The 26,469-nt window shown below is 41.8% G+C and overlaps 1 protein-coding gene across 1 annotated transcript in view; it reads right to left on the reverse strand.

The window, feature by feature from the left end:
- LOC113995584 (short transient receptor potential channel 7) overlaps window positions 1-16,752 on the reverse strand; it is a gene marked incomplete at its 3' end in the record, with an annotated part of 52,268 nt that extends 35,516 nt beyond the window's left edge. The window contains exons 1-2 of the mRNA XM_039382387.1: window positions 15,967-16,752; window positions 7,432-8,209 (exon numbers count right to left, since the gene is read on the reverse strand). Coding sequence (XP_039238321.1) covers window positions 7,432-8,209; window positions 15,967-15,968 — 780 coding nt within the window. The remainder of the gene's footprint in view (window positions 1-7,431; window positions 8,210-15,966) is intronic.
- Window positions 16,753-26,469: the final 9,717 nt, after the last annotated feature.

Consider the following 26,469-nt stretch of genomic DNA (forward strand, 5'->3'; position numbering starts at 1 on the left):
AAAACCCTTAAGGCATTAATTAAACTATTAAATTTTCTTATGCACTGATGCATTGTCTATGCTTTGATGTGTAAAAGAATCTTCTTTCCCCTCCAGTCTTTCAAAAGAGAGACATGGGCTGGTTCCCCGGGGAAAGTGAAGAGATCATTTTCCTGCAGAAAGTATTTTGGCAATTTGTAAAGAGGTTTTCTTTTTTTTTTTTTTCTTTTTTTACTAAAGTTGGCTGGAAGATTTTAACAAAAATGCCACTCATAAAGTGATTAAATAACCCTGTAGGCAGTGGACATTACCCAGTTTTATGTGACTGCTCAGTGGCTTGTACCAGGGTTACAACTTCCATGAATAATGATCTTACTTTTTCCAGCTGTGGATTGTAGATGCTGAGTTATACCTTTCACTACGAATCACAGCATCTGCTACTCTTCTTGACTGCAAATAGACACAGACAGATGCTGAAATACCTCCCTACACAGAGATACAAATCTGCTTTTTTCAGGACAGCTCCAGGCCATCCCAGCTTTGGCATCGGTTCTGCACCCTCCGAAAAGCTTTGGAGATTTTCTTCCCCTGCAACATTTGAAAACCATTTTGCTTGGGCAACGTGCCAGGCAGAAGAGGATTTGATCACACCACCCAAAAAAAAGCACCTACAACAACAGCTCTCAAAACATAAAGGATATTTCTTAATGTATAAATATTTAAAGAGAACAATAAAATAGTCGCAGATTTGGTGGGTTTTAAGACCAGAAGGATTTTCTACATCCTTTTTCCACAGTCTCTGCTGTATATCCATGCAAAACACTGCAATTAATTAATTTAGCTCTCAAGACAAAGTCAGTGCAGCATCTATTATTAGTGAATTTGTATCTGAAAAAGAACAGCGTAGAGAATGAGTTCCTTAAGCACAGAATGAGTCCCACTCACTGAGCCAAACACCAGTTTCACTACAAGGCTTAAATATATTCTCCTTCTCCCAGGCTATTTCCATTATTGCTTTTCATTTCCTCTCTTATTTTAATACCTAATTTGTTGCAACAAGAAGTTAACCTTCTATCAATAGGAAATTTGTTTTCCTGTTTTACTGGGACTTGATTCTTTCCCTTCTTATGAGCTGGGTAATTGGTCGTACCTGTTTATGCATTTGCTTTGCACAAGTGAAAACTGAAAAAAAAAGAAACATAGGTTCTAAATGCACATGTTTTCAAGGCAGTGGGGGAAATTGGCTTGTAGGTGGGAGGGGAAAAAAATCAGGTTTTTTTTTTTTAACACCAAACCACATCCTTGACTCCATCAATAAGAAAAAATAATGTTCTCATTAAAGACTGATCTGGAAAAGTTCATATCTAAAAAACTAACACTTGGGACTAGTGATTGTTCATATACTCACAGGTATTTATAATGGTGATGCTTCATTTTCCAAACAGGTACTAGGTAAGTTGATGGTTGTGCAGGAGAAAATAAAATCAGTAGTAGTAAAAGGCAATGAACATATTCTGCCTATCAGACCAAATTTCTTAAGTTCCCTCTGTCTTCTCCTCAAACCCAGCTAAGTGAAACAAGGAGAAGTTGCATGAGTCAAAAGACACCTTTTTAAAAAATAAAAAAAACCTGTCTAGAAGAAAAAAATAGAAAAGAATAGAAATTCTTGAAAATTAAATGGAAATCTAAACAAAGGCCATATAAGCCCACTAAAGCCTCAAAGAGCAGCTTGTTGAACAAATAAATATGAGTCATAAAAGTATTCCCAAATATATCAGAAGCAAAATGTCTGCCAGAGAGCATGTTGAGGCCAGACATTATGAAGGGATTAAAGGATCACCCAAGGAAGAATGGGGCAGAGCAGGAAAATTAAGTGATTGATTCACAGGAGTGCCCGTGGGGCTAATTAGGGAGGTTCCCACAACAATTTCTGGGTTTAATGGGAGATGAGCTACAGGCACTGTCTCCCACCAGTCAGTCCTGAGAGCAAACGAATCGGAGAGTCTGTTCAGTCTGGGAGAGTTTCTAAGTGCAGAGTTCTAAGCAGAGTTTTTAAGTGCAGAATTCTAAGCAGAGTTTTTAAGTGCAGCCCTGCTGGTGGTTTCCAAGAAATTTTCTCTTTCCAAGTCCACTGCCATCCTCCATTCTCACAAAGTATTTTCCCTTTCTACTATTTTGCTTCTCAATATTTTCTGTTATTTCCTGTTTTTATCACTCATTCAAAAAAAACAACAGTCTAATAATGATTTTTTTAATCTCCAGCATTGAGCCAGAAATACCCAAAAAATTGCCAAGGTCATTTCTCTTAAGAAGTTTCAAGTTAAGCACATCCTGTGAAGTTAACAATTTATAGGTAGGAAAAAGTTGGGACTGACTTACTGGAGCAAGAGCCAGGAGTGGCAGATCATCCCTAACAGCTACAAGCCATGGAGTCTCCAGTTTTGCCACTAAGTCAGCATCATGAGAATTTAGGGATCTGAGACTCACCTGGGTGTGATGGTGACCTGCCAACAGAGGCTCTCAGCTGGGACCTGCTTTTGGATCCCAACAGCTTTTAGGGAAAGGACAAGAGGTAGAAGAAAAGTGACAGCAAGAAGCAAATAATTTAGAAATAAAATATGTAACACTGTAGTAAATGAACTGACAGTGTGGGTGGGATTGGAAAACAAAGACCACACCCCTTATGTCTTCAGGTGGTGGTTTGGATCCTGCCTTCAGTAATATTTTAATCAACAGGAGCTGAGATCTTTTTTACCACTCATGGTTGGTGAGATCTGTTCTAAGCCTCCGTTGCGAGTCTCTAATTTGATTTGTCTGGATGGAATGGAATGAACTGGCTGACTTTCCTCATCACAAGGATGTTTCCTGACACACACAAGCGTGGGGTCTAATTTGAGAGCGTGCAAGGCTGGAAAACAGACCTGGGAGTGGAGTGGGATCTCACCAGAAATGGGAATCCACAGTCAAAGCTTTAGGAAGAGGAATCAGAGCTGTTATTCTGAGTTTCACTCCATTTCCAGGACAGGGACTGTAATATTAAGCCTGCTACTGCATTTCCTGCAGGCTGGTTGCTAGAAATTCAATCCCTCAAGGTTTTGACCGACATATAAAAATGATTGTGTTGACTGTGCTTCTAATATTCCAGTGTTAGAAATGAGTCACCTGGCTGGGAACACCTGGTAACTGGAGACATCTGCACATAGTTGCACCCCAAGCTGACATGGGGAAGATGGATTTCTCTGGACCAGAGAGGAGAGCAATTCTCACAGCCTGGCTCAGGGGTGATGACTTGTTCCGAGGGACAAATCCCAGCTGTGCTATTCGTACTGGAAGTGACATCAAGCTTATTTATATGAGCAAAACAAACAGAACCCACTGGTACATGACAGAAGGATTATTTGCTTTATGACTCAGACCCAGGGTCTGCCAGGTTTGAAAGAAATTGGAGTGTACACAGATTATTTTTTTCTATTTGAGTAAAAGAGAGAGAAAGAGAGAGGAGAATTCCTCCTCTGTGGGCACTGCCAGGCTGACATTCAATGTGTTCTCCCTCAAAACAGCTTCATATTTTAATCACTACCCTAATATCTGTATTCCACCCTTCATGGAAATCTACAAAGCACATTATCTTTGTCCTGTATTTCTGTTTTAATTGTACTTTTGATTTTTAATTAAAATGCACCCCTCAGTTTCCCACCCAGCTGTTCTTGCAGTCTGCAGAAGAATGGTCACTAGGAACCCTCCAGTCCACACAGGATGGAAGGCTCCCCTCTCTTTCCCTCCTTCCAAGGGCAATACAGATGAAGGGATAATCCAGTGGACTAAATCAGCTCCCAGTCTGTATTGCCCTTGCTCCAGTGGATATTGGTTGGTGCTCTCTTTAAACACAAAATGAAAACTGGAAAGAGAGAGAAAGTCATGAATTGGTTCCTAATTTTGAGCTTTGGAGTGGGATACATAAAAATGGCAAAGCACTTAATTGAGGTTGTTTTTTTCAACTTGGAATGCTCCCACTGCAGAACAATATCATGGCACAAAGACCTACAAACACACACAGGGACTCTGACTTTTTCTTCTCTGTTTTTCTGAAATGTCAGGAATCCACCTCTCAGAGATTTCCTACTCACCCCATTTCTACATGAGTTGCAATCACATTGACAGTATTTTCAGTAGAAACAACCAGTGTCACATTTTTCATCTTAATTTGGGAAAGAGGGCTTTATTTATTTCTTGTAGACTCCTTTCAAATCTTTCATAGCAATGTTTTTTTCTCCAATTAATAAGAAAGCCTTTTTGCAACGTTTTGCAAAGCTGTTTCATTAGAACTGCAGGGCAATTGCTGAATCTCAGCAACTTAGAGTGAGAACAAACTATTCAGCTTCTGCTGACAAAAAAAAAAATAATGGATAAATTGATTTTCACCCAGAAATCTTCACTGGAGTCTCTCTCCAACTGTGGCCAGCCACAGCTGATGTAACGTTTCTCCTCCAAAGTGGCTGTTTTGTTTCACCTTTCATACATGTAAAGAGGCAACTTGCCTAAAAAAAATCACGTTCTCTAAAAAACACAGCACATGCATTTTCATTTGGATGTGCAGGAAGGTGCTATTGCATAAGATATTTAGGGCAGCAAGCAGCAGGGAGAGGCACAGCATTTATATTTTAATTAGCTCATGCCAGGAGTTTCTTCAGAGGTTACTAAATTACTATTTGTCCACCTACATTATTAAAATCTTGTGTCTTTCCACTTCAAGGACTCTTTGTACTTCCTGAGAACTGTGTTGCTGCGATTGCATATTGTTCTTAAATAATGTTCTTAAATAATCCCAAGCGATAATTTTATGAATCCTTTCCGTGCCAATTGTAATAATGGAACTTTAGCAATTAAAAGATAAAAATTCTAGGAAAGCACTATTTTAAACACAAAAAAGCCCTCCAGAGCTGGTTTGATTTAATAAATATTCGTCATGTGTGGGTTTCTTAAACACATTTTTAGCAATTGTGTTCTTTTCTCAAAATAATTTCTCAAATTGTCCTGCTCTATGAAAAAAGCCCATTGTTTTATCTATTTCACATCACACTGATGATGTTAACAAAGACAAATATTTTTGCATAAATACATACCTCTGAGGTTTTTTTTTGCTACAGCAAGAACACATTAGAATCTTGAGAAATCTCTTATTTCTGGAAGCATTTATATACTAAAGGAATGCGACCTCTTTGAAATAAACTGGTGGTGTGGCCACTTCTGAGGTACTTCAGTGCCACAGGTGTTGCACAGAAACACAATTCCAATTCCAATAAGGCAATGGAATTGGAAAACCTTCCTAGAAATGCAGTAATTTGGCAAAGGGTTTCTAATGTTTGGTTGGTTTTTTTTCTGGTATTGATTTATTGCCATCCATTTTCCGGTGCTGGGGAGACACAACCACCACGAGACTATCCAACATTTCCTTGCTGCTTTGCTCCTGAAGGATTCATGCCCCTGCCAGTGCCAGTCTAGACCCTGCTGGCAGCTCCATGAACAAAAGGAAGGGTTCTGGTAGAGATCAACTTATTTTTCTGCAGCAAGACACTTCTCAGAAGTGACAGCCATGCAACACTGAGGCTGCTCACAATATGTAGTTTTCTACTGAAAACAAGCTGGAACATTAATGAGATATTAATGTCAGCTATGGGTGTGAGCCTACAACATTCTCCCACTGGAGCAACACTCACTCAAGCAATCAGATTCACTGAAGTTGCTTCATTAAGACTGAATTCAAGTCAAACCTTCCCTTTCAACTATTGTTGCAATTCTGCTGCACAAAGGTAAAAAGAGTTTGCAAAGTTTTGCCCCGGTTTTATTGCCAAAAGAGCTCAGTGCTTTGGGATTCTTTTCCTGTTAGAGAGTTACTGAAGTGTTGCAAAGCCTGAGAATATGTTTTCTTCTTACTTTTAAATTGGAGAGCACAGGGGCATAGAGCCGTTTAAGTTGGGAAAGCCCTCTAAGATCAAGTCCAACTGTTCACACCAAGGTCTCCACTAAACCACGTCCCAGACTGCTCCATCCACAGTCTTTTAAATCCCTCCAGGGATGGTGACTCAGCCACTTCCCCGGGCAGACTGTTCCAGAGCTTGACAACCCTTTCAGTGAAGAGATTTTTCCCTATATCCAATTTAAATCTCCCCCGGCACAGCTTGACTCTGTTTTCTCTTGTCCTGTCACTTGTTACCTGGGAGAAGAGACTGATTCCCCCCCGGCTCCCCCCTCCTGTCAGGGAGTTGCAGAGCCAGAAGGTCCTCCCTGAGCCTCCTTTTCTCCAGGCTGAGCCCCTCCAGCTCCCTCAGCTGCTCCTGCTGCTCCAGCCCCTTCCCCAGCTCTGTTGCCCTTCTCTGGACTCACTCCAGCCCCTCAATGTCTTCCTTGGAGTGAGGGGCCCAAAACTGAACCCAAGTCTCAAGGTGTGGCCTCACAGTGCCCAGCACAGGGGGATAATCTCTTCCCTAGTCCTTTACAGCAAAGAGCTCCAAATCCTGAAATGGATGCTTTAACACACGATTACCTTCCTAAATTAAAAATAATGTATTCCTGGCAAGAATCTCACCCCAGGTAACTCACAGCCTAGGCTTTATTGCCCCAGAGTCACTGGTCATGATTGTAGCTGCACAACAGTCATGAGTCAGAAAACAGTTTCATGTTGATAACTGAGCCACTGAAAATGAGGTTTTTAATGACTAATTTATTTTAGAAAGAGAGACAATGCTATTTATGTCATGTAAATGACTTAGAGAAATAATTCAAATGACATTGGACATTTACAAAATCATTATGATAATGGGAATCTTGAATAACTTGTAAGAGTTCCACAAGTTCCACTGTTATGTTTGGCACGATTATAAATTTCATAACAATCTCTTGATTGTTTCTCTTTCCCTTTTTTTCATGAAATTCATCATATACAGATGCAGTACCAAACCATTAAGATGCAATGTAATTTAAATTATTATACAAAGAAGTAAAATTGTTTGATTTATACCTTTTATCCTTGTAACAGAATTAGATACTGGATTCTTAACCATTAAACCAGGTTCTAGAGCTCTGCCTCTAAAATAGATTGCTCAATTAAAAAGACTTACCTTTCTTACAAGGAATGAAGATCCATTTTTAGAATAATCTGAGTTTTATTCCTGCTGCAGACTTGGGATTCTAAGCAACCACAAAGTGCAACATAGAAACTCCAAGTAAGGATGTTTCTGCTATAATATGTAATATTCAGTTCCAAACATTTATTAACTGGAGAATGACAGTGATCTGAATCTATGCATAGATGACACATCTGGCAGTCTCTGCCAGTCTCTCTCACTCCCCCACCCCCTCAAACAGCAAACCAAAATTCGATCAAACATGTAAAACAAGCAATAAAAGCCTGAACATTTTCAGCCCGAGGAAAAAGGCACAGTGGGAAATTACCTTAAATTCAGTTTCAATGTTGGCTAGTCTGGCCAATTCATTGCTTAGCTCTAGGGCAGTAAGGACAGGGTCTTCACTGGAAAGGGACAAATAAGCAGCACTGGCTAATCCTTTGTAGGCGTTCATTCTGGAGCGAGAGTGGCTAAAGGAGTCTTTCCTCTGCTTCTCGATACATTCATTGCACTTGCAAAAATAGTCGTGCGGCCTCTCGATCCGCGCGCCTTTGAGGAGCAGGATGTGAACGATCTCGTACTCCTGGCAGTGGGCGGCGAGGATGATGGGGGTGATGTCGTGGGAGAAGCGAGTCCCGTCTTCGTCGTAGGCGTAAAAATCGTCGTCTCGGAGCTCCTGCTCCAGGGGGCTGAGCGTGAGGCGCTGCCCCTGCGCGAAGGCCGGGTGGTTCAGGATGGCCTCCACGATGCGCACGTAGCCCTTGCTGATGGCCAGCAGGAGGGCATCCCCCACCCGGGCCAGGTTCTCCTTCTTGAGGAGCAGCTCCGTCACCTCCAGGTGCTCGTTGCCCACAGCCAGCTGGAGGGCGTTCTGCCCCATGTAATCGACGCAGTTGAAGTTCAAGGTTTTGGATTCCTCCAGCATTTTCCGCACCACGGGAATGTTGCCATACTCCGCGGAGTCGAGGAAACGCTCCTCCTCCGCCGTGAGGCTGGTGCCCTTCTCGTTGAACATGTAGGCTGGGCCCCGGATGGCCTGTCTCCGGCCCTTCTCCCGGAGCGTGGTGTGCCTTCGGTGCATGGTTTTGGAATTGCTGTTCCTCAACCTGCAGAAAACCACAAAGGAAGGTTGGTTAAGAGAGTCATAATGTCACATTATCTGAAATAAGGGTAGAAATGTCTCCTAATGATCAGGTCTTGCTTGCTGGCTACTTAAAATCATTTAGGATACATGTAGATGTGCCTTTGACGCATGTTTTTGGAATTGCTGTTCCTCAGCCTGCAGAAAACCCACAAAGGAAGGCTGGTTATGTTCTAAGAGAGTCATAATTTCATGTAACCTGAAGTAAGATTAGAAATGTGTCTTAATGATCAGGTCTTGCTTGCTCTTTATGGTCCGAGCTGGCTACTTAAAATCATTTAGGACACATGTGGGTGTGCCTTCGACGCCTGTGTTTGGAATTGCTGTTCCTCAGCCTGCAGAACACCACAAAGGAAGGTTGGTTGAAAGAGTCATAATTTCACATTATCCAGAATAATGGTAGAAATGTCTCCTAATGATCAGGTCTTGCTTGTTCTTTATGCTCTGAGCTGGCTACTTAAAATCATTTAGGACACATGTGGGTGTGCCTTCGATGCCTGTGTTTGGAATTGCTGTTCCTCAGCCTGCAGAACACCACAAAGGAAGGCTGGTTACATTCTAAGAGAGTCATAATCTCACATGACCTGAAATAATGTCTCGTTATGTTCAGGTCTTCCTTGGTTTTTATGGTCTGAGCCAGCTACTTAAAATCATTTAGGGTACATGTGAAATAAAGGTCAGTTTCTCAAAAACAGACAAGTTCTCCCCTGACTTGTACTTCTAGATTTCAACAAGGATTCTCAGCACATTCTTAACCTGAGAAATAGAAAAAAAATGTGTGAACATATTATTTTCCATTCTTACTGTTTAGAACTTCATTACATGGTATTTAGGAATAATATGCACAACATAATATTTCACTGAATTACTCTTCTTGAGTTTTGTCCTTGACGACATGAGCCCTAAAGAAAGTTAGCAGGACTCTCCTGTCTATAGACCTTGGATCAGGCCAATAAATTACGCTCCATAAAGTTAAAAAGCAGGTTTCTAATTTAAAACCCATCATAACAAGGATAAATATATTGCATATCCTCCTGAGATTCAGCTGGTACAAGCAAACCACCTATTTATTCCCTGCTTTTTTTTCATGCTACATAATACCATTTGTCTGTTTCCTGATCTAGAGCAGTTTAATGAATAATAATTTCTCAGTGAAATATAGTTGGCAGCTACTCCAAATACAGGTGCCCAAATTCAGGGTAGAATCTTGAAAAACGCAGGAATAACTCCTGATTTAGTGTCACATCACTCCCCAGTAAACATCTTTCAGAGAGGTGCTGCAGAAAGACAAAACACAGGTCTCTGAGCACAAACAGAGGGCGGGACTGGAAGGGTCATTGGTTTCCCCACTGCTTATGTGGCTGAAATGCCTTCACTTGAATTTGGTGGGATGGAGACAAACTATTCTTATTCCACCATCTCTGCAACCCCCAAAGAAAGCTGTGCTATGTGCAATTGGGTTCAAGAGTGGGTAAACACTATTTTATAAAAATAACTGAAATCCTAAATCTATCTGTGTCTTTAAAACAGTCACACTTTGCATTCGGTGCTGTCTCAATGTTGCCCTTTTTTTTAAATTTCATTGCAGCAGCATCTCAACAAAGTCACAGTCCCTCTTTTGAGTCCAAGCACGGGGAGTCAATCACCATCCTACGGCCACAGAATGTGGAAGCTGAGTAAAAAGCATAAGAACAACACCTCTTTCATGAAAAGCATTTGCACTCAGCCCAATAGCAAGTCCTAAATCACTTGAGGAAAATCTTCAGGAGCCTCTATGATGCTGTGGACAGATGTAACACATAAGCAGGTGTTAATGCTCAATGGGTGGCAAAGGTTCCTCCTGGCACACTCCATCTGTTCTCCAAGTCAGTTTTGACCTTCAGCCAGTGAAAAGTTCATGTTACTCTAAAAAAATACCACTGAAGTTGGAAAGTGCTGCAGCGAACAATGAGAGGGAACAATGCCAGGAGACAAAGTGGAGCAGATACATTGCCTTCAGTAACAGGTAAGAAGAGAGTAAAGGAATCAGAAAGAACCTTGTGAAACAAAGGGGTATCAGAAACCCAAAATACCTGAAGTGCCAGGACACAGAACTTCTCAGCGTAGCTGTTCTTGTGGAACTAACGTGTACATGTGCATCTATCATTTTAATTCATCACTTTTTCACTGATCTGGAACAGAAGGCCAGTACTGAAGAGTTTCAAACAAATTTTACAGTGAATTTTTGGAATTTACATTAAAATTTAAACCAATCCTAAGAAATCAATTCTGTGACCATACAAGGTTGAAAGAGAGGCTCATAATTAAGAACCTCTCCCCCTCAGCTTTGATGCATCAGCATAACAATCAGCCCAGGTTCCACTGAGAGATAAAGTGCCACACAAATCTTAAAACTAATTCCTTCCAGCGTGGTTTGAAGCTGAAGAAGGAGACAGAGAGGAGGGACACAAGAATAATGCAGGAGACATGTTAAGTGAATGAATTCCCTAGACTGCATGAAGTTTACTACAAGAGAAAACAATAACAGCTTACCATTAACATATCAGACAGGGAGGCAGAGGTCTCCAAAGCAGAAAAATGCCTGGGGTAGAACCGGGGTCCCTTTGAAGTCAATATTACAAATTTCATTGATTTCAGTGGTGTCCAAATTTTGGAAACCTATATGCACACACACACCCCCTTGTCCCCAGCATTAGCTTTCATCTCAGCAGCAATTCCAGTGAGGCCAGGAGGACTAACATGGTTAAAATAAAATATTTAACCATATGCACGAGTGCTTCTCTATCCTGGAGCTCGTGTCCTGAGCTATTCAAGGGAGCATTTATGTTTTAAACCTGCACTCAAGTCTTACTGAGTTCAAGTAAGGACTACACATCCAAATAAACACTTGTGAACAGTGCCTTCGTTGAGTGAGGACTGGCAGTCCCAGAAAGCACATTACACTTTTACAGTCTGGGGATTTCCTGGATGTTAAATTAAATCTCTTCAAATATTAAGCAAAACAATGAGCTGGTGATGGCTTAAGGAATTGTTGCTGGGATCAAGTGGAAACCATTCCAGCTCTGGTAGCTGCTCAGTGGTGACCCAGGGGGTGCAGCAGGATTGCACATGCCTAAATATTTTAGGAGAGTTAACTGCAACAGCTGTCTCAAGCTGGCACTTTTCTGATGTTAAAAAACCATGCAGGGTAAGATATTTGGCAACCATTTATTTGTTGTTGTATTTAAAGGTCAGTACTGGAAACAACTCAGAAATATCTATACTTTTCAACAGTGAGGAACCTGCCTGTATTTTGTCTGATGTCCAAGTACAGCTCTTGATACTTTACTCTTTTTTTCCTAGAAAACCTTTTCTCTTCTGGTATGTTATAAAGGACAACCCAGATAGATGGGACAGATAACCTTATAATCACATCCAAAGTAAACATAAACCCACATAAAATACTCCCATTGACCTAGTTCTAAGATTTTTACCTGAGAAAACAGGTCAAAGTTTGGCCTAGAGCTAATTCACACCTGTTTGTTGTATTTGCAATAACATACCAAAAAAAAAAAAAAGGACCTTCATTTCACTTTCTTCAGTTCAGAGAGAACACTGGTTTCATACACAATTTCTAACAACAGAAATTGCACCAGGAAAAGAGAAAACAGGAAAAGCCAACTTGCCCTCCAAAACCAGAACTATTATCCAACCTTTATCTTGCAATAAATATTCTGCAGGGATGTCCCCACAGCACAGAGTTGTTCTCACTGCCTGCACAGAAGGGCAAGAGCACCATCATTCAGAGGGTTTCACCTCAGATGAATTATGACCCCCCAGCCCTGCTCATCAGCAGAGATCAATATCTCAGCTATCATGCTTTATCATCTTTATAGAGAAGAGATGAATAAAAAATGATACTTTTAACTTGGAATAATTTAATGAGAAATGCTCAGCTATCAAACCCTGGTCCGAAGAAAAGTTATAATTCTCCTTGACCCAAGCACTGAATCATGATAAAAGAAGGAGAAGTGCAAAGAGTAATGTGTGCAGTAGTTGAAGCTCTTGGAAAATGAACCTGACTGTAATGCCATGACTCTACTCAGCACCTTGTTCCACTCTGCTGTTCAGTTATGTGCAGGCAGGTTTAGAACTAATCTTACTTACTGAGTGTGTGTAATGTGCTCTCTTAAAAAAAGTAATTGTAACTTGATTGCGTTTATCTCACCATTTTTATTTAAGGGTGCTTTGCATTGAATTGACTGTGGATTTGCATATTTTATTGAGACAGCTAGTGATCAAACTCATCAGGCACTGCAGTTAAACACTGTGTTTTTCTAGGAAAGAATGCCAAGCATGCAGTGTTGTTGGAGAGAAAATGGTCTGGGAAAAGAAAATTAAGAAACTCTGGGCCTGAGTACTGCTTTCCAGAGCTGAGGGAGCCACAGGATCTCTGGACTCCTGTGGGGAGCGGAGAAGAATAGCAATTTCTGAAAGGTGATTTAGCTCTTAACAAATCTTCCTCTGGGAGCATCTCAGTTTCTAATTAAAGTGACTAAGAGCAGGTCCTTGCAATTTTTTCTGACAGTGCTCGGTGCTGAGACTTCTGAGAAGGGAACAGGAGGTTTGTTCTGAATGTTGTGTCATTGAAAACACTCCAAAGCTGAAAGTCTCCTTCTTTTTTGCAACCACACTCCCTTAACTGGTCTGAGTGACATGTAGGACACAGCAGACATAGGATGGAAGTTGGGCTGCTTCATACTGAGCTTAACCCACAAATGTCCTTTCTCCTTGACCTTCCTTTCCACAGTGCTCCAGACTGTGCCATCCAGGACCTTCTGTTGCCTCTCTGGTCCCACCCAAGACCCTATGAAGGGAAAGGGCAACCACCTGGAGCTCAGGCTTGGAGAGAATATTCAAGCCCAAGTGGCTTAAGAGGCTGAATTGGAGTTTTTACACATGGTTTTGAACCAGAACTTTAAAGGATTGTAGAACAGGCTGAATAGTATCTGCTTGAGTTTTTAAAACCTCTGAAGTCTAAAAGGGTGTTGAAACCAATGGGTGTTAGGAGCTGCAGCAACCCTGGAATTCTCAGGTGATGACAACCTTTCCTTGTCTTAAAGCCTAAGAACTGAGGAGAGCAGCTACAGAGGCAGCTTCAGAAACTTATGCTCTCTGACTACACTTTGGGTTTGCTTTCACTAAGTGGAGAGAGTTTGGCAGGAGTCTCCCTGTGCCCTTTCAATGGCCCTCCTTTGTCCAGAAACTGCAGAAGAAACTTAGGATATGTAACCATTACTGTGCTCTATAAGCAACCGTCAGAGGAGGCTTTGATGAGACGTGTACTCTGTCTTGTTGAAAAGGAAATTTAAGTTTCTGAAAGCCATTTTGGAAGCACAGCTCTTGGCTCCTGCAGAGTCTCAGAAACTGTCAGGTTGACACTTTACTTATTATTTTCCTTTCTCCTCACATCAATACTTCTAAAAAGAATCAGGGCACATAAAGGCTGTAAGACTCCCTGAGGCCTCTTTGGAACTGACACAGCTCTTACACATCAAATGGACCATTTTTCTCTGTTAACCCTTGCTTCCAGACAGAAAACCTGGTCAGAAGGAAGGAAATTGGGTTCTACGAGCAAACAGAAATTGATATAGAGATGAATCAATTTAAAGGAGTAATTTAAACTGTTTAGAGTAAAAATAGCAGGATGTTTCATCTTTTAGTTTAAAAAATTGCAACATGTTTTGAGGTAAACTCCAGACTTCAGGTAAAGAGCACAGACTGAACACAATTGCATCTGTTTATTATCCTATATGCAATAGGCTACTGTGGCATTCCAAATGCTGCACAGGCATGTATTACCAGAGCCTTCTGATACCCTCTTTTTCTCCAATGCCTTAAACAGTTTTCTAAGTCTTACTTTAAGCCAAACTGTTATCTTTTAACACAATATTTTTAACATATTGCTGACTTACAATATATACAGACTCAGTAGCATTTGGGGTGGTTGTCCTGATTAACAGCAGCTTATTCTGAAGTTTTCTGTGCTTTGAAATTCTTAAGTGCTACTTCATTTATTCTTATAATGTGCAAACCACCTATTTAATGCTGTCAGCAACAGAGTCATTCTCATACACGAAGAGTTGTGTACATATCTAGGAACAATTAATAGAATTCTTTAGCCCCATTCAGATATTCATTCACTTGCAGAGTAGTCCTACAAACCAGCTGCAGGAAGTAATATCCCCTCCCCACCATTCCCACAGCTCACATAGATCAAAGAAAATGAGGTTTCAAGGTCAAAATTTGAAAAGAGGTCTCTCTCCTTGTGGAATTATGGGAGCAATCAGCAAAACCACACCTTTTCAAACCCCTTTAAGAAATGGCAGCATGAGAAACATCCAGGAAGACAAAACAGGCCTCTCATCAGAGGATGCCAATCAGTGATAGACACCAACACTGCCTGTCATGAAGCATAAAGTCTGAGGCCAACAGCCTAGAAACATTGAGGGCAGACCACCAGCACCTACATTTTCACATCCTCCCTGATGTCTGTTAGAAAGGAGGTAGCTCTGCCTTGTCATTTGAAAAAAGGAAATGGAATTTGGCTTTCTCCCAGCTACCTTTCAGAAAAAAAATCAACTGCTTTTCAGTGGTCTCATTCTTCTCCTTCTTATAAATCAAGCATCAGCATTTTATTTCCCATCCCAAAACAGTGTCATGCACTAATGCAAGACTTTTATAGCAGAAGGGACTGAAAAATAACCACCTTTGTTCTTGTATTCAAATTCTCATGTTATAATATATGTAGTGTTTTGGTTTTTTCCTTCCTTCCTTCTTTCTCCTTAATACATGATTGTGAAAATGTCTGATTATTACAAATGTATCACAGAACACACGAGATAGGTGTATCAAAATTATGGCTATTTTTACATTCTCTGCCATTGTTCATTCATTATTATGCTTGACCATGAAACGAACTGTGAGGACATGAATGAGTTCTACTTTTCTTTTTTTCATCTGGCTTTGGGAACCGGGAACAATTCATCCTCACTGTTGAAGCACTTCTAAACTCAGGCTTGGATCATACTGAGAACACAACAGAGAAATACCTGTTCATTCATAAATTTTTACTAGTGATGAGAGCAAGGAGAAATATCTCTAACTGTTCAAGCAGGGGGCAGTGTAATGCTGATTTTCAACAAGCAGTTCTACTAAAAAGAGAGAGGAAAGCTCTGAAAAGAACTAGTTATCTTGGTTCTGGCTGTATTTTATTTTCCGTATTGATGTACTCTTTTCAATGCTCACTTCTCATCATTATCTCAAGACAAGAAACAACGTGGAGAGAAAGACTCCTGACAACTGTTAGACCCGGCAAGCTGCAACAGGCATGGTACAGTGTCCCATATTTACACTTCTCATTTTTCCTCATTTCCGAAAAAACAAACCTTTAAAAATTTCACCCAGCTGTTAAAGGAGACAACAACGTGGCTCCAAACCATGTGGCTGGTGAGAAACCACAAGCCCTCCCGGTCACACTGAGCCCGAGCACGTTTGCACACATTCCGAGGGTGAGAAGCCAACACGACCTCACACGCAGCCACCGGCATCGCTCACACCACGCTCAGGCTCGGAGGGCACCGAGCGGCACCGAGACATCTCTAACCCCCACAAAACTTCCCAGTGACGGGCATTGGAGCCAGGGCACTTCTCGGAGGAGATGTTCACAGGGGCAGCACTTACATGTGCGCGTCGGGCCGGCTCCGGTCAGTGCGGGGGCGCGGCGCGGGCGCGGCCGCCCATGGCCCGCGGTGCTGGGGGACCACCGAACCTCCTCTGTCCGGGAGATGAACCTCCCCTGTCCGCGGGGCTGGGGGACCACCGAGCCTCCTCTGTCCGGGAGATGAACCTCCCCTGTCCGCGGGGCTGGGGGACCACCGAACCTCCTCTGTCCTGGAGCTGACCCTCCGCTGTCCGCGGTGCTGAACCTCCTCTGTCCTGGAGCTGACCCTCTGCTGTCCGCGGTCCTGAACCTCCTCTCTCCGGTTGCTGAGCCCCCGCGGTCCGGGTGCTGAGCCCCGGCGGTGCTGAGCCCCCGCGGTCCGGGTGCTGAGCCCCGGCGGTGCTGAGCCTCCGCGGTCCGGGTGCTGAGCCCCGCTCAGCGGGGCCGGACGGGGCGGGCGGTGCCCGCGGTGCCGCAGCCGCCGCCGGCGCGCTCCAGGTGGTGCCTCATCCTTGTTCCCTCTGCCCGGGCACAGCTCCCCGGGAGCGCCCGGGATCCGCTCGCTGGAGGAAGAGCCGGCTGCGAGTCTGGCATGTGAGTTGCGTTGTCCTGCCCTTCTTCCCTCCCCCTCTTCCCACGCCGTTGTCCTCCTGTTGGTGTGGATTCGATGTGGTTTCAGCCGGAGCTGGAGGAGTGCCCTGAGCCCTCCCAGGGGCTGCCCCGGAGCAGGCGTGGCAGGAGAGCTTTCCCGGGGAGGGCAGGGCTGCCTCAGGCTGCCCCGAGGGCGGGGGGTCCGCTGGGGGCTCCCCCCCTCACACACCCCACTCCTGCCTCATCTGGCTGTGCCCCCCTCCGCTGGGAGTGCTCAGAGCTGCTTCTCCCCATCTGCTGTGCCCAGGTTCATTTTATTCCTTACCTAGGAGATCTTGTCTCCTAGGAGGTGGCAGAGAAGGGGTGTGTGCATCTGTGTGTGCCAGGAGTGGAGGGAGAGGGAGAACGAAGCCAACATGCAAAATAATCAGTCAATGCAATCAATCCCCTCCCTCGCATGATAAAGGAGAGCTGTCAGAGAAAAAACTTCAAACTGCATCCAGGAGCACCAGTGCACCATCCTGCACTCTATTCCATGTGGAAAGAGCAGGTGTTCTTCCCAGGACCACTGCCCAGGATGCTCCCACTGCCTCCCACACAGCTGCATTCCCACAGGGCTCTCCAAGCCCATGACCTTCCCTGTCCTTCCCCATCAGTGCAGCTCCCCTGCCCCCTGCTCTGCCTTAGCTGGATGCAGATTCCTCCCCTCACCACACACCCCATTGCAGTTACCAAACAATGCCATCCCGCCTCACCTGTCATGTCTCTGGGAGTGTAATCCTGGAGGAAACCCTCTGCTTGGAGAGGTGACTGTGGCAGGCAGTGCAGGGCTCTCTGAACAGCACACACAAGAGGATGGCAGGATGTTGATTTGCCCCAAGTTCTTCTCCACCCCCTCACAGCACTGGCTGAACTGAGAGCACTGATGAAGAGGAGTTTTTTCCCCATTTTTTCAGTCTCAACCTGTGAGGATGAGATTTTCTCAATCAGCTGAGGGTGTTATTTCATGGAAACACCTCAGGGCACTGACCATTTAGCAAGGACCACTGAGAGCTTGCTGTGGCTGCTGTAGTGGCACCGTAAAAGCATCCCAGACCATGCCTTTCAGAAACCTTTAAAGACAGCTGATGAAGAACTTGCATCCCACATCCTTGAACAATTAAGTTACTTTCAGCAGACTGAGCTGTGCTTACAATTGTGAGGAGGGTAAGTCTTTTACCACAAAGAGATTTTGTCCTAAATAAGGGGGAGAGTGTATTAACCTCTAACTACATGGGCAGCACCCACACCTGCAGCATTCACTGCACTGTTTTGACTCTGTCCTCTCAAATGCACTGATTCCTTTGTTCTTGTCCCCATTTAGAGCTTCTTGGAGCTCACTGAGAAATTCCTGAGGGCCCATCTCTGTAAATATATGAGAAGGATGTGGCTGTTACCAGGCTCAGGGGAGAACAGCATTCTGTGGGGAGAGACAACCTGTGAAGATTAAAAAAAAAAAAAAGAAAAGAAAAGAAAAGAAGAAAGAGACTCCACAGCTACATACTCACTAATGCTGTTGAGATAAACTCAAAATGATAAGTTGCTGCAAAAACACAAATCTCTGCTTTAGGTACCTGACACAGCTTGGGGTAGAAGCAACTTGGACAATTCTTTCTCTAAGCAAAAAAAAAATAACCTTCATAGTATCACGGTGTTTGTCTGTGTGCTGGTTTTGCCTGGGGTAGAGTAAATTTTCTTCAGAGTATGGAAAATGAAAGTTTTGGATTTGGGCTGGAAATTGTGGATAACTCAGGAATGTTTTTGTTGCCAATGAGCACTTACAGAGTCCAAGCTTTTTCTGCTTCTCATCCCACCCCACCAGTGAGGAGGTTGAGGGGCATGAGGAGCTTGGAGGGGGCACAGCCAGGACAGGTGACCCCAAGGGACATTCCATACCCTGTGACATCATTCTCAGCAAATAAAGCTGGGAGGGAAAAGGGGGGATGTTCAGAGTGATGTCACTTGTCTTCCAAAGCCAGCATTATATGTGATGGGCTCTGCTTTCCTGGTGGAGCACCTGCCTGTCCATGGGGTGTGGTGAATGAATTCCCTTTTTTTGGGATGCTTGCATGTGTGGCTCTTGCTTATTGAACTGTCTTTATATCCAGCCATGAGTTTTCTTACTTTTATCCCTCTGATTCTCTCCCCCATCCCACTGGAAGGCAGTGAGGGAGTGGCTGTGTGGGATGAGTTTTTGCCCAGGGTTAAACCATGGCTGTCTCCCTCTTTCCCCCTTCAGGGTTCTTTTTTCTGCCATTGACTTATCTGTCACCATGACAGACTATTGAAGAATCAAATGTGTTTGCATGCTCTTGCATTAAAAGTATTCATTTATATTTCCTTTTCAAGGCTTGGGAATAATTGCAAAAGGTCCACCTATTAACTTTTTTTTTTAATAGATGGGAAATAGAAATTAGACAAAACCAACCTTTTTAAATTTATCTTATTAAATACAGAGTTTTGCCAGGTTTTCTGAAAAATATTCATTTTAGGATTGAGCATGGGATGGATTTGACTAAACATATGTCATCTTTCTCCTTCATGTATCCTGAAAAATATTCAAGTATGGGATCAATGTACTGCATTGCTGCTCCATGTGTTTGTAAAGCTGCAATTATGTCTCATCCTTTCTAGGTGTAACTTCACTGGAAAATATTCATCACTTATATTTTTATGCACATTTTTTCCCTCCTTAAAAAAAAAAAAGGTAAAAACCCCCAAACTCAAGGCACAGCAATGCCCAGCACTCAGTTATCAGGAGGACCTTCCTAGTAATCTTAATAATCAGCAGTTTACCCACTCCATAAATCTGCAGCTGATAAAAGACTGACAGCACTCCCAGTTGCAATTAATTATGCCAGATTAACATGTGGGAAGCAAAAAAAAAGTGGGAGGGGAAAAAGGGGACTGAGAAAGTCTGTTATTATCAATGCCCATTAAAAGTATTCAAAGTATTGTTGTAGGTTTCTGGTCATACATCTCAGAATTAGTGGAAACCCACAACTCCAGAACCAAGAAATCCTACACTTGGTTTTCTTAAAAGATTTTTAGCAGAAGGTTCTGAACTTCTGAACTCCTGTGAGTTGCTTTTCATCTTGATTAACTTTGCATTTTGCTATTGCAACAGTTTCATGTGAAAAGCGTTTGCTGAGAAATCTATTTCTAATATTACACAGAACAAAAGTCTTGTTGAATAAAAAATTATAGAAAACTTGTGGTTTTTTTCCTGCCAATCATCAACTATTTGCACTGGTGTAGAGTGTACCAAAAATGGTCTTGCCTGGCTGGGGGCAAGAACAATTCTTGTATGAAAGAATCGAGTTGTAATGGCTTAAACTCACCTGTACTTTTAAATTAAACAAACCAGAGAGTAACTGTTGCATCCTACCAAAACCAAGCAGGGATGTATTTCTCTGCAGGAGTGAAAATACGGAAACAATTAAGGAATTTTAGAAGAAAATGGTATAATTCTGTCATGACATGCAGTGAGTGAAATATTGAGACTTCAGATTTCTCTCAAGGTTTGTAGCTTTGAAAGCTTTTCAGTCCTTACTGAGCTCAGTGTTCTTTACCCTCAAATATTATTGTATTCTCAGACGTAGTGCAGGAGGAGAATTGCTAGAGAATACCTTAACATATTCATGTTAGGTAAAGGCCTGTTTTTGTTTGCTCAGGTCGGATGTTTCAGACAGTTCTACCTGTGCCACCACAAAAAGACTGAAGAAAGATCTTTTTTTTAGGGGGGGGAGATAAAATGAACAGGAAGAAAAAGACTCAGAAATCATGGTATTAAACTTCTGATTGATTTTAGGAGTAGTTAATTGTCCACTTAATCAGCAGAGTCATCTCTCCTGTCTCAATCATTTCCACCCCTTTATTGCTGTCACAAGCAGACTGAATGAGAAGACAAGTGGAAGATCAATTATTTGTTGGAAGAATTTTTGCTTCTATTGATAAACATTTTGCCATCACAAAACCATTTTGCCCAGGGACTGTTTCATTTACTCACTGATAAACGTGGCTTGATCCTTCCTTCAAACACACACTTGTGTTAAGCACCAACTTTTCCAATCAACCATTTCAGCTAAAACACAAAAAATAAAGAAAAAAGCATTAAGAGTACAAGAAAGCTTGGTAGGGTTCCATCTTTTTGGCCTTTTTTTTTTTTTCACTGCTCCTGTTCCCCAGACCTGAAACAACAACCAAAGGACCAGGAGAGAAGCAGCAGGAGAAGGGTGGGGAAGGAGGAAGGGCTCAACCTGGTCAGGATTTATAACTCATTAAAGACACGGGCAACCAAAACCATATTTAATTTCCCACCAAGGCCACACAGAAACAGCTGTACTGACATCCTAACTCCTGATATCCCACTGGATAGCAGCACATAGGCCTATCTGGCATCATCTTTAAAAATTCAAGAAGATAATTATGACACATATAATATGTATTTCTAATTATTTCTGGGATAGGACCCACCTGAACCAGCTTTGACCCAGGGATGAAAGGCAAAAAATTGCTTTGCATCTTTATAATACTTTTCCCATCTCATAAATTTTCCATTCTCCAGAACCTATTGGCTGGGATGACTGGCAGCTTCCAAGGGTATCTATGAATAGTAACCCTTTTGGCTGTACTATCTCATATCCTTCCATATAAAAAAAGTGAAATAAATGTCAAAGTGTCCTCACATTAGAAAACATAATAAGCAGAATACATTTTTATTACTGACTCTCTGTCTACCTCTCAACCTTTATATTTAAGACACTTTTATTGACTTCAGTGCCTTTTTTTGCACTTTAAACATCTTCTTTTCCTGACCTAACTACTTCAGGGTAACTTTACTAAGACCAGCAGCAACCTACCCCCAGCAAAGGAAAATCTGATCATAAAAAAGTGATATCCCCTCAGGTGAGAGAAGCAGCAGGGGAACAGAAGTGACAGGTTGATTTAAGATACTAACAGCAGTAGGATTGGTCTGACAAGTGCTTATTTCCCTTAACCCATTTTATTTCAAGAACAATTTATATGATAATCAGATCTGGTGCAATTTTTTTCTCATGAAAAGTACATGATCCTTACATGTGAAAAAAAAATTAAATAGAAGTCTTCTGTTAGTAAATTGGATGGTTAACACTCGAAGCAGAAGAAACTCTGGAATACAAGTAAACTTTTCTGATTTCTTACAGAACCTCATTCCCATTATAAAGAATACAGAAAAAAAATTAGTTAGAAGTTGAAAAGCTGAAGAAGTTTAAACTGGAAAGACAGAAATTCCGTTCCTTTCTTTTTATAAACATAACCTGTGCCCTTCCTGATATTAAAGACTCCTTTTCTCCTTGAAGTTCTGAGTAGGTTTTGTCGAGGTCAGATCAAAGACAGAGATATTTCTATACATACCTTGGGAGATGTGGCTGAAGGGACTGTTATATCTGTGGGTTTTGGTGCTTCTTTAACCAGCAGTGACTGTCCTTTATTCTCTGTGTGAGACACCACTGGCTGGATCTTCTTGGCTGTTTCTAGAAGTGCATGTGCAGGTGTTTGAGGCTTTGCTGCTGTTTCCCACAAACAGTGGGATGCTGAACCTCTGCAAAGCCCAGACGTTGCTCTTCCTTTAAAAGAGGAAAGTTTCAGGCAGCCTTTCTCTTCCCTGCGGTTTCGCTGCTTCTTCACCAGAGCTTCCCAGGGCCTTCCTGCTTTCATTTATCCCATTTCTCTCTTCTAAGTGTTTCATTATTTTTACTCATCTTTTCTGCATTTAATCCGTTGCTCCTTTTCTCCAGAGGATACAGGTTAGGGATGAGTTGCCAGATGGCCAATCTTACACTTGAGCATATATTCATTTACCCTTAAACTCTTCCCATTTCCCTTCTGAATCCTTTCCCTCTACTGTCTTTTGTGATCAGATTTTATGCAACATTTCCCAAATACCTTTGGTTCCAGACCCCATGGCTCTTTTTCCCCATGATACCTTCACTTTCTGAATCCCACCCAAATTGCATTTAGATGTCAGAGCCTGTCTCTTACTCTCACAATGTTTCTTAACATTTCTACTGATATTCTGAATTACTTATATTTCAGTTAAACATTACTCCCTACAGAAGTATCCTATAACAGAACAAATCTAGGATTTAATCAAGTTTTTCTGGAGGAAGGAAGGTGTAGAAACAGAGGAGCAATGGGAGAATATCTATCACCAATATTAAAAAAATAATCAAGAAAAAGGAATATTTATTCTGTGTCTATGTAGAGCTAATTATGTGTTTCATTAATTTCTTTCTGAGACCTTCTCAGGCTTTTTTTATAGCATTCAGTTCATTTCTTTTTGTTCCTCTGTTCACAGTATTGTAAATTGGCAGAATTTCAAGGAAAAAGGATTTTATTCTAATTGCCTAGTGGAGAACATTTACATCTGTTAATGCCAAGTCTTCCTCTGCTCTGAAATGAAATAACTACCTAAGGGAAAAGAAAACCACAAGGTACAAAATTGAGCACAATTTTGTGATTACTAGAGAGAATTCACAGTAATCATGTGATTTTCCCATACTTTTATTACTTTACAAGTATTCCCACGGACAAGAGTATTGATAAGGCTCTTCCATAAAATGCTGTCCATGCAGAAAAATCAACATAAGACTCATTGCTAATTCATTTTCATGGCAATCAATGCACGTGGACACCTGAAATAAGAGCCCCAAAAAGAGAAGAATATGGTTTTTGTTGTTTGGAATGAAACATCTCTATATAATGAATGTTTGAGAGGGTGGGAAAGACAAAAAATAAAACTAACTGTTCCATGTAAGAATGAGAACACAATGGGAAATTATCTTTTCAGAAATTAGGGGTTTTTTTTGCAAAAGAAAAATAGAGAATTACAAAATCTCAACTGCTTTTTTACATTACATTAATTATAGGTCAAGGAGACATTTTTCCTTTTTCCTAGTAAGATATTTTATACCTACTTTCACTGTCTGATTCTAGAGCACAATCTGTAAACGTGTCATCATTTTAAAGTGGGAAAATGCAAAATATTACTGTTATAACACGTTTTTAAAACAAGTGTTTAACCACAGATCACAGAAATGGCCACTCAGTGGAAAACGTTATGTTAACACTGAGCTTTCAGTTCTGGTTGAAATGTTAAGCACAAAAACATTTTTCACTTTTCACCCCCCAGAAATATTCACTGTTCCTGGCCCTTCTAAAACACTTTAATTTTGATACCTCTTAGGGAATGAACACAAACTCTACCAATGATGAAGGTCTGAACCCTCAGCTGGGCCACGTTTATTCTGCAGGAATCCAAAATAATTGCATTAATAATATTATCAGGCATAATATCAAAGCTGGTTTTCTCCTCACCCCCTTTTCCTCAGGGATAATTTAGAGCATTTTAGTCCCACAGGGACTTTCACCAAGGCCTTATGGCCAATGTGGTCCTGATGAGCCCCTTGGGCAGGGACAAGGTCCCAAGAGCTCACAATTCCTCTCTCCCACAGGGGAAATTGGATAAAACTTTAGGATAGCTTTTCAATTTCTTCAAGCATTCGAAGGAGCCAAGAAACAGAACCAGGATTATTTGTGTTTGTCTAAGAGATTTTCCACCTAAATGTTTGTGCACTGGGAACAATATATAACATAGAACAGGTGATGATCTGCTTCATTCAGCCCTAAGTAACACCCCAAATGCTTTGAAATGAAAAGCCCAGCCTTTGAAATCAGGGTTTTGGTTACATTTTCACTTCAGTCTTTGCAAACACAGAGGGTTCAGACTGCACTGGTGCACTTTAGCACCGGCGTGGTGAACTTTTGTAGTCAGCAGCCTGTCTGTCCTAAAGCATCCTCTTCCTTGTCCTGGGCCTGAAAGTCAGCACCTGAAAACACTGCTCTGATTTTGGCATGGTTGGGGCCTTTCTTCCTCTCTGATTGTTTTTATAAAGTGTTATCACCAACCCAAGCCTGTCTAAAGCCCATGGATCCCATGTGATGCCAGTGCTCTGGGAGTTATCAGCTAAAGCAAGCTGGCTGAAGGGGAACTTCCCAGAAGTACTCTTTTAATCTCAAGAAAAAAAAAAAAAAATATATATATATATATATACATAAAATATCAGAAGGAGCCACTTAAGATATTTCAAAACCAGAAAAGTTGCTGGAAACTTTTCCAGGACTGTCACTAACCCATCCCAAGCAGTTGCTCTTGGAAGCAGCACGGTGGGATCAGCAGTATTTGAGAGCAAGGCCATTTTCTGGCTTTGACACAGTGACAAAGATGAAGGGTTGGCTCATGCACACATCAATCTCTCTTTCTGAAGGAAACAAGTCCTGAAATAACTGATAATTTCCCACAGGAGAATAAAGTCCCTCCCAGCAGCCTCCAGAGTCAGCAGGAGGAGGTGAAAAGATCCAGGTCGTGGGTAGGCACCACTGAAAGCTGATGGCTGAAAGGCTTGTTAATTGTACCAAATTTAGCCTGGAGAAATCCCATGCATTTTCCAAAGTGTTTGACATAATGTATCTATTTCTTGATTGAACAAAAGAGAAAGTTGACAAAGATGGCAGTTCACAAATCCACCAGTAAATTCCTTGTCCACAGGATGTTAAATGAAATAACAGGCTCCAGGCACTGTACTTAACAAATTTGTTCCTTCTGTCTTTGATCTTCCAGCCCAAACACTTTAACAATTTTTCTTTCCTTATAATAAAATCCACAAAAGAAAGACTGTTCCATATAACCTTGGATTGTGTTCATCATGCAGATAAGGTTTATGGATAACCCATGGTATTCTGCATTTTCAGCACAGAAGAAAAGATGAAGAAAAAATAGTCTGAAACCATCAAATATCTGTGTGTGTGTTACTTAGTTCCTTTTAGCAAACTCTGTGCTAATGTCATGATTGTTGTGCTATGAAATATGATTGAAAACAACTCCCCAAAAAACACAACAAGCTCTCAACACCATTTTAAAGAACCCCTCAATTTGATACTTTCATAAAATGAGCATAACAGTAGAAAATACAGATGCCAAAGTGAAACCTGCCTGTGGTTGAATCCCAGCAATCTGAAATACTTTAATAAAGAATATCCATGTCATGACAGCTACACTGTGAGCATCAGATGTTCCTAATAAAGTCCTTACTTTCAGTGATAAAAATTCAGCCTGAGAGACAGGTTTCATCAATAGATCTCTTTCTGGATGTATTCCCTAATTCAGTAAAGCCTGTTTTCCTTCCAAGGACAACTTTATTTGTCCAGTAAGATAACCTCATACCCACAGAATGAAGTTATCACATAAACAGTCATCTGGGGAATAATTTAAACAATTATCAGGACATGACACCTGGCTTCCAACATTAAATTCCATTGTATGCTGTAAGTAGAACACTGCAGAAAATAAACTCACATCAGATCCTGTTTGAAGGCCAGCAGTCAGTTACCTGCCTTTCTTAAATGCCTGTTTCAGTTTGGCCACTTCCTTTGCTTCATCAGCCTTGGATAAGAGGAACTCAAGAAAGGAACAGAGCTTTTATTCCTTTATCTCATCTATTGTACTGTACACCAGTACGTCAATTATATGAGATTTCTCTCATCACTCTCAGTGCAGCCCCTGGCACATGAAGTGAGCTCAGAGACAGGGGGTTTAAGCTCACCCTGAGTTTTGATATCTGGATTAAGAAGTTGTAGTTTCAGTCAGGGCACCTTTCCTCCATCCCTGCCCCCAGCATTGCCATGTCCCTCGGTATTGATATTCCCACCTCCATTTCTCTCTCATCACTCGTGGATCCAGCACAGGCAACGTGCAGAATGAACTTGAAGCACAGCCCCCAAAATGCCACAGGACAGTGTCAGAGATGGGAAGTGCCAGGTTCAGCACAGGGGGTTATTTAACTGTGCCACAA

The sequence above is a fragment of the Pipra filicauda genome, unplaced genomic scaffold (genome assembly GCF_003945595.2).
Source record: "Pipra filicauda isolate LSUMZ 115617 unplaced genomic scaffold, ASM394559v2 scaffold267_size1258537_pilon, whole genome shotgun sequence".
Taxonomy (NCBI): domain Eukaryota; kingdom Metazoa; phylum Chordata; class Aves; order Passeriformes; family Pipridae; genus Pipra; species Pipra filicauda.